General features: G+C 52.3%; 1 protein-coding gene across 1 annotated transcript; it reads left to right on the forward strand.

Annotated features, from left to right (window-relative positions):
- Positions 1 to 167: 167 nt before the first annotated feature.
- Positions 168 to 12,345, forward strand: ANAPC2 (anaphase promoting complex subunit 2; the record flags this gene model as incomplete). Its single annotated transcript, XM_010021087.1, has 14 exons — positions 168 to 790; positions 1,280 to 1,412; positions 4,005 to 4,179; positions 4,316 to 4,435; positions 4,944 to 5,061; positions 5,144 to 5,325; positions 5,471 to 5,612; positions 6,361 to 6,436; positions 6,991 to 7,194; positions 8,973 to 9,102; positions 9,420 to 9,655; positions 10,060 to 10,301; positions 11,402 to 11,414; positions 12,331 to 12,345. Coding segments are annotated over 12 exons (2,352 nt in total), but the record flags the coding sequence as incomplete, so codon positions are not given.
- Positions 12,346 to 12,607: the final 262 nt, after the last annotated feature.

Below are 12,607 nucleotides of genomic sequence, written 5' to 3' on the forward strand. Positions count from 1 at the left end.
GATCCCCAGCAGGTCTCCATGGAGGAACAGCATCCACTTGGTGCTGTTTGACAGCAGAGCCCGTGTACATTTGGTCCCTGCTCGTTATGCTGAGGGTCTCTTCTGCCACAGACCCTCCTAGAGAAGTCTTTATGTGTCCTTGACTCATTATCCCCTCCTCTTTTCAGGCAGCACCGAGGTCCAGTGCTGTGGGGCCGCTGAAGGATGCCGACCTGCGGGCAGCCCTGGATGTGCTGCGGTGTTATGACCTGCACTCGGTCGTGGAGGAGTGGTTCATCGAGGTCCTGCAGACAGACCTCCAGGCAAATATAGCTCCTGAGTTCTGGAACTGCATCAGCCAATATGAAAACACAGCTGAGGAGCCCCAGTGCTCCTCACTCCTCCTGGACGCATTCTGCCTTCTCAAGTGCCGCCTGGACCCCTACCTGAACAGCCTGGAGCTCCTGGAGAGATGGACCAAGGCAGGCCTGCTCCTGGGCACAGGTGCTCAGATGCTGCAAGAGAAGATCTACACCATGTTCAAAGCTATCCTTTTCTTCTCCACTACCAAATCCTTCCAGGAGATGATCCAGCAGTTCTACAGCCGCACGTTCAGGATATACATGCGGCAGTGGAAGAAAGGAGAAGATGGAACCAATGAGTGTGAGAGCAGCATGAGTGAGACTGAGCAGGAGAGCGATACGGAGGAGGGTGGAGGAGAGAGCGCGCTGTGTGCGGGCTGCAGCAGCAGGAGAGAGCAGTGCTGGTGCCCCAAAGCCATGGAGCAGTTTCAGCAGCTCAACGACATCCTGTATGTACACTGCGGGGGGGTGGCTGTCCCTTGGAGCAAGCAGGAGGTCTGGGTGGGGAGCAGCAGCAGGTCTTGATCTCTGAACACAGGAGTTAGGTAGGAGGTCAGATGTATCATGGTACTGGATAGAGAACCTGACACAGGGGTTCTGCGGCTGGTTGCCAACTGGTGGTTGAACTAGAGCAGATCTTCAGACAGAAAGTTCCTCTCGTTGGATATGAGCGTATCTTCTTGCTCTGAGGCCTTCTGTCCTCAAGGAAGCTAACCCTTCTACATGAAAAAGCTTTTGATGGCCAGAAAATAATGTTTCTAAGGAGGATGAGGTAGCAGTAGTGCCATGTGCCTCTCTGCGGGCTATCAGAGCATTTGAAATAAGATCTAGGCCTGCAGCAGTGGAGCAGCAGAGAGGAAGGTGCCTTCAGGTAGTCTCTATTTGCTCGTACCTTTGCTTCCCTCTGCTCTGAGCTCAGTCACTGTTGGTCTCTGCAGCCACCGGCTGAACCTGCTGGAGAGAGTGAGCGCAGATGCCGTCACCACCATCCTGCACAGGATGATAGAGGAGAGGATGGAGCAGCGGTGCAGGGGGGAGTACGAGCACTCCTTCCTGAATGAGTTCCAGGAGGTAAGGAGGGCAGCGGGCAGCAAGGGCCCTGCCTGTGGGGATGTGCAGCTGCTCCTCGTGCAGCCCAGGCTAAAGCAAATTCAACCTGAACACCTCTGGCCAGGGCTGTGACTCCACCACCCCTGGCAGAGAGGTGGTTAAAGCTCCCTCGTTTGATTTATGCTGGAGGGAGAGGTTTGCTCTGCCCTGTGTACAATGGACTGTTGTATTTCACCTGCTGATGTCCCTAGAAACAAGGGAGTTGCTGTGGTTCTATTTTACCAACAAGAACATGTAGTGCCACTTTGCCCGTAGAGGACCCTCTCTCTGTGTCAGTGGGCCCATAATTATAATTTGTGAGGCTGTTTTCTGTTGTCTTTCCCATTTCTCAACACCCCTTTAAAATAGAAAGTGAGGATGGGAGATGATCAGGGACTGGAGCAGCTCCCATATGAAGACAGGCTGAGAACATTGGGGCTGTTCAGCCTGGAGAAGAGAAGCTGTGTGGAGACCTCAGAGCAGCTTCCAGTGTCTGAAGGGGGCTACAAGGATGCTGGAGAGGGACTCTTCATCAGGGACTGTAGTGATAGGACAAGGGGTGATGGGTTTAAACTGAAACAGGGGAAGTTCAGGTTAGATCTAAGGAAGAAATTCTTCCCTGGGAGGGTGCTGAGGCGCTGGCACAGGGTGCCCAGAGGAGCTGTGGCTGCCCCATCCCTGGCAGTGTTCAAGGCCAGGTTGGACACAGGGGCTTGGAGCAGCCTGCTCTAGTGGAAGGTGTCCCTGCCCGTGGCAGGGGGTTGGAGCTGGAGGAGCTTTAAGATCCCTGCCAACCCAGACCAGCCTGGGATTCTATGATAGATCTCACCAGCAGGCCACAAAGAATTAAATTCCTTCCTTGCAACCACCCAGTTATTTTGCTGCTGCCTTGAACCAAGTTTGTGTTGAGCTGTTTGCCTGGTGTGGTCTTAAAATCAAACTCTTCCCCCGGGTTATGGCTTTTCCACGGCACAGCCCTGGCTCTGCAGCTTTGCCCTGTGCTCCTTGTTCTTTTGTGTCAAAGAGCAACCCATGAAGTCAGGTTGCTGTGCAAATCCAACTGCTCTCTGGTTCCTTGGTCTCCTTGCCGTTTCCCATGCCAGCCTCTTTTGTTGCCTGCAAGCATCAGCAGTCGTTTTATGTTTACTTGCCTTTAGTTGCTGTGCAACACTTCTGTTATTGGAGCTAGTGTGAAAAGCTTTTGGACGACCTGGAGGTTGTTTCAGGGTGCCAGAGAAAATGCAGCTGCATTCCACTTGTCAGACTTGGTTCCACTTGTTGCAGAAGGTCCCCTGGCTCCCACCTCCTCAGAAGGGCTGGTGTGTTTGGCCCCAGAGTATTGGAGCATGTCAGAATTAGGAAGAGAGAATTTTAAGGGGGAAAAAAAGCACAAAGCCTGGCAAGACAAAGGTAAAATAGGAGAAAAAAGAGTCTGAGAAACAGCTTGCTAGAAGTACAAGTGCTGAGAGCAAACCCCCCTGTCAGACACAGGAGCAGCAGTTCTGGAGTGTCAGCTGGCAACTGGGCTCTAACAGGAACACACAGAGAGATAAACTCATGGGGAAAATGGGTTGGTTTGATAATAATTGTATTCCCTAAAACTGAGTTGCTCAGTCCTTCCCTTTGACCCTTAGGAACATTCTTTATCTGCTTTGTCACAGCTTTGCCCAGGTGTCCTGTAGTCCTCGGGTTCATGCTGCCTTGTCCTCAGCAGAACTGGGGCATTTCATTCGGTGTTTGCTCAGTCAAGTAGGTCATTAAAACTGACCATAACCAGAGCATGACTTACATTTGTGTTTCAGGCTGTCAGAATTTGGTTATGAAAAACTGTTAATATCTAGCACCAATTAATACTCAAATACTATCCTAGGAAGTACCACATTTTGCCACCTTAAAGGTGGAAATGAAAAATCCCAACAAACCAGACACTTTTTTTGAACATCTGGATATTGAAGTTTGACAGTTACACATTTCTCTGTAGAAAACTGCATCTCGAATATATAAAAATTTGAACCTGCTGATGCTCCCTTTTCAGTTTTTCATTTTATTATTCAGTGACTAGGCTGGTATTGGAGGGCTTGGTTTCAAGTGCCTGGGTTTGGGTGGTTGTCTGTGAGCCCTTGGCATGGTTTGCTTGCTCTTCATTGATTTCAGGAATTGTAGAGATCTTGGGGTGAGGATGGTGCTCCTTTCTGGAGCCCAGCACCCATGCACAGGCCTCAGACACCCCTTATCTTCTCATACACATCTGCATCGTGTATCTTTACTGTATCTGTAGTTAAAGTTCACATTCAAGCAAGGTTGGACTTGGAGCAACTTGCTCTAGTGGAAGGTGTCCCCGCCCGTGGCAGGGGTTGGAACTGGAGGAGCTTTAAGGTCCCTTCCAACACAAACCATTCTATGATCCCCAGCTGTAAACGAAGCCAGGGTGCATTTGGAGAGTGGCTGGAGGTGATGCTGTCCTTTTCTAGCAGTCCATTTGTGCTAGCTATGGGGTGAGGGTTAAGTGTGGGAGGTGGTTGTGCATCCAGCTGTGGTGTTCACCACCTCTGTGCTCTCCCTGTCCTTGTGCAGTGGATTGAGAAGGTAATTGGCTGGCTCAGCAGGGTTTTCCTGCAAGATGGTCCCTCTGCTCGCTCCTCTCCAGAAGCCAGCAGCACCCTGAAGCGCTGGCGGTGCCACGTCCAAAGGTTCTTCTACCGCATCTACGCCAGCATGCGCATCGAAGAGCTCTTCAGCATTATTCGAGGTAGGTGAGACCCACTCAGTGTTCGTTCACTCTTGGATTGGATGGAGGATCTGTCTTCATCCCGACACACCACGCTGCCTCCTCCTGCCTTCCTGTGGAGCATGGCCACTGGTTGTAGTCACTGCTTGGTTTGCAGATTTCCCAGAGTCGAAGCCCGCAGTGGAAGACCTCAAGTTCTGCCTCGAAAGGACTAATCAGAGGCAGCAGCTGCTCAGCTCCTTGAAAAGTGCTCTGGAAATGCGACTCCTGCATCCAGGTGGGTTTTACATCCCCACGTGTGTCATTACACTGTATGGAGCCTGGGCATGAGTGGGGATCTACTGGGAGCCATCATCTGACCTCGTGTTTGAGGAGTGAGAGGCAGGCAGGCTGTGCACATGATATGTTCTCCTGTGCGTGGTCAGCAGTAGATGGTTATATCCAGCCCCTTTTTGTCTCATTTTTACAGTATGGTGAGGAGCTGAGCTGGAAGTTTAGCTTTGGTCCAGGTGGGTAAAGGCTTCTTTGCTGTGTGTGGTCTGAGCTCCTTATGCACAGTCAGGGCTCAGCTAGTTTTTGGTGGACTTTGAGCCTGTGTTCATGGTTGGAACTGGTTTCTCAGATACATGGATCTGATCTCTCCCTTTGGCTGGGGTAGTAGGGCAGCAAGCCCTTTGCCTCTGACTCTACAGGTCAAACCAAGGGCTTGCAGCATCCAAACTCCTTGCATCCAAGCCATTAGTCTGTGCTCTGGGGCTCTGACTTCCTCTGCCCCTCTCCTGTAGGAGTCAACACATCCGACATCATCACTCTGTATATCTCGGCCATCAAGGCCCTGCGGGAGCTTGACCCCTCCATGGTTATTCTGGAGGTTGCCTGTGAGCCCATCAGGAAGTATCTGAGGTAAGAGGCTGGTGGGGCAGCTGTAGGCATCTCCTTTCCTTCCTCTTCCCTTCCCTTGCTCTGTTTCTGTTCCTGTTGGCAGGACGCGGGAGGACACGGTGCGGCAGATCGTGGCTGGTCTCACAGGGGATGCTGAGGGCTCTGGTGATCTTGCAAATGAGCTCTCAAAAGCTGACCCAGTGACCCTGGAGAATGGCCAGGAGAGTGACGATGACATTGCAGAACCAGGGGACTGGGTTCCTGACCCGGTTGATGCAGATCCAGGTTAGATGCCAAGACCAGAAGTCCTGGTTCCCTGCTGCTTTGCCTGGTGGGCTGTAGTCTTGAGCAGCTCATTTGCTTATCCTCTTGAGCTGAGCTGGGGCAAGTCTCTGTTGATCTCACACTGTTGTCTGCTGGATTTCACCAGGAAAATCAAGTTCCAAGCGTCGTTCCTCGGATATCATCAGCCTGCTTGTGAGCATCTATGGCAGCAAAGACCTGTTCATCAACGAGTACCGCACGCTTCTGGCTGACCGATTGCTGCATCAGTTCAACTACAGTGCTGAGAGGTGAGGTCCAAGTGCCCAAGCCCAGGGCTTTCCATGGTGAAATCACCAGATAAAGGTGTTCTTCAGACTAACTCCTATGAACTCCTGGTTTGTGGAACCAGGAATGTAGTTGTTCGTTTTCTCTGTAGCTTTGGGTTTGCATCACAAACTTCATGCGCTCACCTCTTCTCAGCCTGCTTTCTGCTCAGTCCTGCACTAGTCCTGCTCAGGTTTGCACTAGTAGGGCAGCATGTAGGGAACTGGAGGCACCAACACCCTCTTAGCTCTGTCCCACATGTTCTGGTGGCCCTCACAACCTGCACAGGCTGCTTAGGGTCAGCAGAAAGTGTCCAAGTAAAAGAAAGGGATGAAGCATCAGGAAACCTCAGTTGCAACCCAACTGTGTCTCTTGACAGTGGCTTTCCTTTCTGTGAAGTGCAGCTACTGCAGACCCTGTCTGGGATGGGCAGTCTCAGGCAAGTGGCTCACCAAATGCTGAGGTTGCCCTGTGTTGTTGAGGGGATGGCTACACACGATGCTGATCTGAATGAAAGGGGTGGGAGGGTCTTCAAAAAGCTGCTGGCCTCCAGCAGTTGTTCCTCACTTCTATGCTAGGAGGCAGCCTGTTCAGATAAAGTGCCTTGCAAGGCTCCCAGGAGGAGCACCCTGTGCCACGGACTACCTCTCTGGACTGTGTTGCAAGGGGTGGAGGCCAAGCCAGGCTCGTTGTGAGAGGGACCTGTGTCTGATCTGCTGTTTCTCTTACCAGGGAGATCCGCAACGTGGAACTGCTGAAGCTGCGCTTTGGGGAGGCTCAGATGCACTATTGTGAAGTCATGTTAAAAGTAACTTTTTCTATTAATTAAATTAAAATCCAGGGGGTTTGAGCTTGTTGGGGAAGGGAAGGACCCAAAAAAGGGTCTTTTAGGAAAGTTGGGTTCCCAAAATCCCAGTCAGGGCACATTTCATGACAGGAAGAAGTGAATTCAAAATCAGGTCTGCTGTGGGTCGAGTTGTCAGCTCTGGGGGATGGTTGCTCTGATGCTGTTGTCTCTCCTGCCCTTCCTGCAGTACAGTCTTATGGCACTAAAGGGCTGGGCCCTCCGAGCTCCTTTAGGGTTGGGACTCTGGAGTTTAATTCACTTGGAGCACTGTGAGGAGGAGACAGCTCTGGAGAGACTCCAGTGCAGGCCAGTGTTGAGTTGCAGGCCCTTCGTCAACCTCCCCACAAATGTTTCTGAGTATGTAGCAGACTTTAGACACACATGATTGTGTCCTTTCCAAAGTCCCTGTCACCATGTGGAGACAATGTGATCTCCTTGTTGAGGCTTCTCCTTTGCTAAGGGTTAACCCTGACGTGGAGAGAAGGGGCTGCCTGAGCTTCCTCTGCCTTTCCCAGGATATGGCAGACTCCCGACGCATTAACGCCAACATCCGTGATGAGGAAGAGAAGCTCCCAGAGGAGGAGAGGCCACCCTTCAGCCTCGTGGCTGTTATCCTGTCCAGTGAGTTCTGGCCGCCGCTCAAAGAGGAGAAGCTGGAGCTTCCAGAGCAGGTCAAGGAAGCCATGGAAGCCTATTCCAAGAAGTATGAGAAATTAAAGGTGAGGCAACTGTAACCCTGCTTCAGACTTTGTTATATAGCATGGGTTTTGAGAAGTGCCCTTTAACATCCCTTCAGCTTTAGCTGCTGGTACACCCACACTTTGGGATTACAGTGGAATCCCAAAGTCCTTCAGCTTTGAATCAGCGTTGGAGGCTGCACTAACTTAGCTGAGCCAAAAGAAGGGTTGTTCTCTGTGAGGTGCTGGTCACTGTAGTGACTGCAGTTTGTCGGAGAGTTTTCTACAACGTGACAGTGTTTGTTGGTTAAACGGATACTGAGCTGGAAGTTCTTAAGCTTGTTGGCCTAAGTTCTGTAGTAGTAGAAGCAACATCCTGTCTCTGTTGGGCCTCTCTTTGGTACTCTGGCACTCTGCTCTGCTGTTTGTCCTCTTGAAAAGAATCTCTTTTAACATGGTCTCATTTGAAGATTCCTTGTTAGTCTGGAGTTAGGGGAATGCTGCTGCCTCTTCTGCCTGTGCTTTCTCCTGGGTTGTTTCATTCATTTCTGGAGGGTTCCTGAACATGTTAGACAGTTTAGGTGCAAGTATTTTTGACAGTGGCTCAGGCAAAGAGTCCGTGCCTTTATAAACAGCATGGAATGGAGACATACAGAGGAAATACAAGCAACTGTGCAGTATTCTTTTGTGTTCCCTGCGCACTTGATCATGGCAGTTAGGCAAATAGAGAAGGCTGAGGTGCATCCTGTTCTGCACATACAGAACGGGTTGGAAGCAGGAGCATCTGTCTAGAAATCAGAGAGAGATCTAGGTTATTTCCAGAGCTGTGGTCTTGGCTTTCTTGTCTTGGAGCTTATCTGGTGGAGTGCAGAGCACCCATCTGGGGCATGGATGGTTCAGAGTTAGCAGTTATGCTGGTACAGTCTGTGTGCACATGCAGATAGTTCTTTGCAGCCAACCTGAAACAATTCAGTGCCTGATGCAGATGTTCCTCTTTAACTGTCCACTTGTGCTTTGACTCCACTTGCAGCTTGGTTTTCTATATCCTTTCTTGAACTTACTATACACGAGGTGATGCATGCCATGAGGCTGGGAAGCTCCCAGCTCTAGACCCTGTCTCTTCTCCCATAGCTACATGCCAGATGTGGATGCAGCTGATGTCTGTGCCTGCAGAAAAGTTAGTTAGAGTATGAATGTGGCTGCCCCATCCCTGGCAGTGTTCAAGGCCAGCTTGGACACAGGGGCTTGGAGCAACCTGCTCTAGTGGAAGGTGTCCCTGCCTGTGGCAGGGGGTTGGAGCTGCATGAGCTTTAAGGTCCCTTCCAACACAAACTAGTCTATGATTCTATGAAGGAAGGAGCAGCCTCCTTGAGCATCCTCAGCCTTAAAGCAAGTAGTGCTCTTCTCACATCCGTATCAGAAGAGACTGCTCCTCTTCTGAGGAAATCGTGCCCCAGATGGAGATGTCTTTTCCAGTAGAAGTTTGTCCTGAGTGACCCAGTTGTCTTCCAGTGTTTCCTCAACCTGTGCTTATCCCACCAGAGGGCTGAGTGAGTGGCTTTTAGACAGGAGAGGGGCACTGGTCTTGGGCAAGGGCTGAACAACAACTGGCCAGGAGGATGTTCCCCATGAGGGGGTAGGGGATGGTTGGGTGGTGGCAGTGCTGAGTTACTCACGAGGAGGGGAGCAGCTTTGGTTACCTGGCAGAGGCGTGTGCTTGAGGCAACTGGCACTGGTGCTAGAGGGGCATTTGCAGTAACGCAGCACTTGGTGGTTCCTGCTGGAAGATCTGCTGTGAGCGGCTGCTTCCCCTTTTCCAGGCCATGAGGACCCTGAACTGGAAGTACCACCTGGGCCTGGTGAGCTTGGACGTGGAGCTAGCGGATCGCACCCTCTCGCTGTCCGTCTCCCCTGTGCACGCTGCCATCATTCTGCACTTCCAGACCAAGAGTGAGTGGCGGCAGCTCGGTGTTACCACCTGTGTCTGTGAGCTTCCCAGGGTGCGAGGGAAGGCCGTGGTGCTTGGGTGGCTGAAGGCTCTGAGAGCAGGACCAGCAGCCGTGGTTCATGGGCTTAGATCTAGCACAGGTCTCCAGCTCTCCTAAGAGACAGCACCGAGCAGCGCCACAGCTCAGCACCCGGTCTGCACTCGGGCAGTCACTGCTTGTTCCTGGCAGTGGCTCCCCAGCCTTCCCCACTCTCCCACTAAGCCCTGGCATGCTGGGGGTGGGCAGACGTCCTGTCTCTGATATCCATGGTGTCCACAGGTACATGGACACTGACGGAGCTGAGTGAGGTGCTCAAGGTGCCCGTGACATCGCTGAAGCGCAAGATGACGCTGTGGCTGCAGCAGGGTGTCCTGCGAGAGGAGCCCCAGGGCACCTTCACCGTCATTGAGGAGGAGCAGAAGGACCAGGTGGAGAAGGTCGTTCTGATAGACAGTGATGAGGAGGGGGACTCTGCCATGGCCTCGCAGGCTGACCAGAAAGAGGAAGAGCTGCAGGTACCATCTGTGTGTCTTTGCTGCTTGCAAAGGCAGCAGGATGATGCAAACATCCCCTGCTGCTGGGGTTGGGGAATCTGATTGAGTTGATGGATTCAATTTGCACTTTGGATTTGCATTTTCCATGGCAAGTCCAGGTTTCTGGTGTGGGGGTTGAAGTGGGTGTCTGTTGATTAATGCTCACTGGTGCAGGTGCTGGATTGCAGCCTTTTCTCCAGAAAAGTGCCCTGCTGTGTGTCCCAACACCTGATGCTGTTCTGTTTAAAGACCAAATGCTCATGGCTGAGAACTTGCTGCCAGCTCCAGCCCTGCTTTGCATCTGTGATACAGGATGCTAAAGCACCCCTGTTCCTCATGGTATAGATGTCAGTGTGATTTACTGTTGCTGTGTGTCCCCTCTGCAGCTGTTCTGGACGTACATCCAGGCCATGCTGACCAACCTGGAGAGCCTGTCCTTGGAGAGGATTCACAGCATGCTGAAGATGTTTGTGATGACAGGCCCCGTGGTGACAGAAATCGATCTACAAGAGCTCCAGGGTTTCCTCCAGAAGAAGGTCCGGGACCAGCAGCTCATCTACTCCGGAGGTGTCTATCGCCTGCCCAAGAACTGCAACTAGGCTGCCAGAGTCCCTGCTGTCCCCTCGGCGTCACTGCTCCGGAGCTGTGCTCAGCTCCTGGTGCCACCCAGCTCTGGGTACTTTCTGTGTGCCCTCTTCTCCAATGGGTGTCTGCATGGAGACAGCTCAGGAGCAGCCCAGACCATGCACCCTCCAACTCCTGAGCCTGGGCCTGCTCCCCGCTTTGCTTTTCCTCCCTTATGTGAATGTCTGGGCCCACTTCACTGGTTAATAAAAACCATCAGTCTCCTTTTTCAGATGGTACCAACTCCTCTTTCCTCTTGTTTCCACTCTTGGCATCAGCCCTCCCACTCTGGAAGGGCAGGCAGGAAACTCCCCAGTGTGCCGGGCACCATCTCCCTTTCACTGGGTCTCATCTGTCCCCATCAGATTTTGGGAGGGGGCTGTTGGCTCCAGTTGCTGTCTGGGTCTCTGTGTGTGGCTAAAGCAGTGTCTTGCAGCTCGCTGTGATGGGCGAGAGCCTCCACAAAAGCAAATGCTGCTGCTGTCTCCTTTGGCTTACATGGGAGGAACTCCAGGGCCTGCTTCCCCTTGTCTGGGACTCTTAAATTGGGTAGAATAATTCCACTGTGGGATGAGGAATGCTTTAGCTGGATGAGATGTAGCAGTTCTTCAAGGCAAGCTGTTGGGTCCTGGAGGATAACTAAGAGGGGTATCCAGGCAGTGGTAGGATTGCTTTACCATGGCACGAATTGCATCTCCCAACACCACATGGCTGCCCTTGGGGGTACATCATTTGGTGGAGCTTTGGAGTTATTGGCACCATGGAGATCAATGAGGCAGCTGGATGGGAGAATCCTTGAGCCCCACTGGTTAAACACCGTGCCCCCAACCTGGGTGTCGAGCAGGGGGTTCAGGATTGTGTTCTGTCTCCACTTAACAGCATTCAGGCTTCCTCAGTCCTGCTTTCTGGTGGGTTTTGCTCATCAGGAGGAATATGAATCATAGGAAGTAGGGAAGTATGGGATTTTAATAAAACTTGCTTTCTGTGAAGCAAAGAAGGAGTTCCCACAGCCCAAGGAGTCTTTTTCCTCTGCTGAATCTTCTACCCCAGCCTGTGGGCAGGAGCTGGAAGTGAGATAGCAAAGGGCTACTCTGAAAACAGGAGCTGGCTCACTGCTGTGTCTCCAGGGGTATGAGAGACTCGTGCAACACAGAAAGCAGTGGCTGCAAATCCCCCTATTTAACGTTTAACCTGGGTTTTCAGTGCCTAAAGGGCTTCCAGGCCCACACTGTGTGCAGCCACAGGCAGTGGAGAACGGTGCTTATCTTCCCCTTGTACGTGTTCCTGTTTTTCCCTCTGCGGTGAGAGCACGTTTTCCTGTTTCCCCGTGGTGCTTCACTCCCGGCTGGTGCTGGTGTGGCACTGGGAGCTCTTTGGTGTGTTCTGTTGTGAAGTTTAAAATGTTCCTTGTGCTGCAGGAGCACTAAATAAACCCCAGTGTGAATGTGTGGGATATTGCTCCAGGTAAAGCCATGAAAGATAAACAGTGGCTGATCCCAAAGGCAGCAGGTGAGGGAAGGAAACACATGAGCAGCCCCACCAGCCTCTGCCAGGACACCCGGCTGGATCTGTTGCTGGTTGAGGCTGGGCAGGGGGGCCAGGTCCCTTGCAGATACCACCTCCTGGAGCATTCTCCATGTTGTGTGATTCTCCACATCCCCTCAAAGGCTGCTCAGCTGCTCGTGCCCTTGCTCAGCTCAAACACTCACCCACACTGGATAAATCAAAGCAGCCCACAAGTGCCTAGGCTCCATCCAAAACCCACATGGCCAGGAGGGCGAGAGGGAGCAAGACATGGGCCGTTTGTGCAGACATCCCTCAGGACACCTCTTCCCTGCGTGTGCCGCAGGTGCAGGGCCCAGGGCTGCATTTCACAGCTCCTTGGGCTTTGCTGTGGGTTATTTCCCGGTAAAGGAAGCTGAGCACAGGGAAGCATCCGGAAGGTGGGAGCCGTGAGGCAGCCAGATGCCGGGGTGTGACAGGGCACGTCTTGCTCCTCTCGGCTGACCGCAGCATGTCTGGAAACGCTGGAGCCCTGCTGGGGTGGGGAAACATCTCTTTGATCTTTTGGGATCACAGGAACCAGCAGCTTTGCGTCAGGGCTGCTGGCGGCCACCAACGGAGCTGGGGCCAGGAACTGTGGGGGACTGCAGGGCCCGGCTGGTTCCGCTCTGCTCACACGTGTGCAAACCCTTCTAAATGCAAAAGTATTCTGCTTTGGTTTGTTTTGGAGAAGAGAAGAGAAGGCTCCTGAAGGGGAGACCTTAGAGCAGCTCCAGTGCCTAAAGGGGCTCCAGGAAACCTGGAGAG

The sequence above is a fragment of the Nestor notabilis genome, unplaced genomic scaffold (genome assembly GCF_000696875.1).
Source record: "Nestor notabilis isolate BGI_N333 unplaced genomic scaffold, ASM69687v1 scaffold23618, whole genome shotgun sequence".
Taxonomy (NCBI): Eukaryota; Metazoa; Chordata; class Aves; order Psittaciformes; family Psittacidae; genus Nestor; species Nestor notabilis.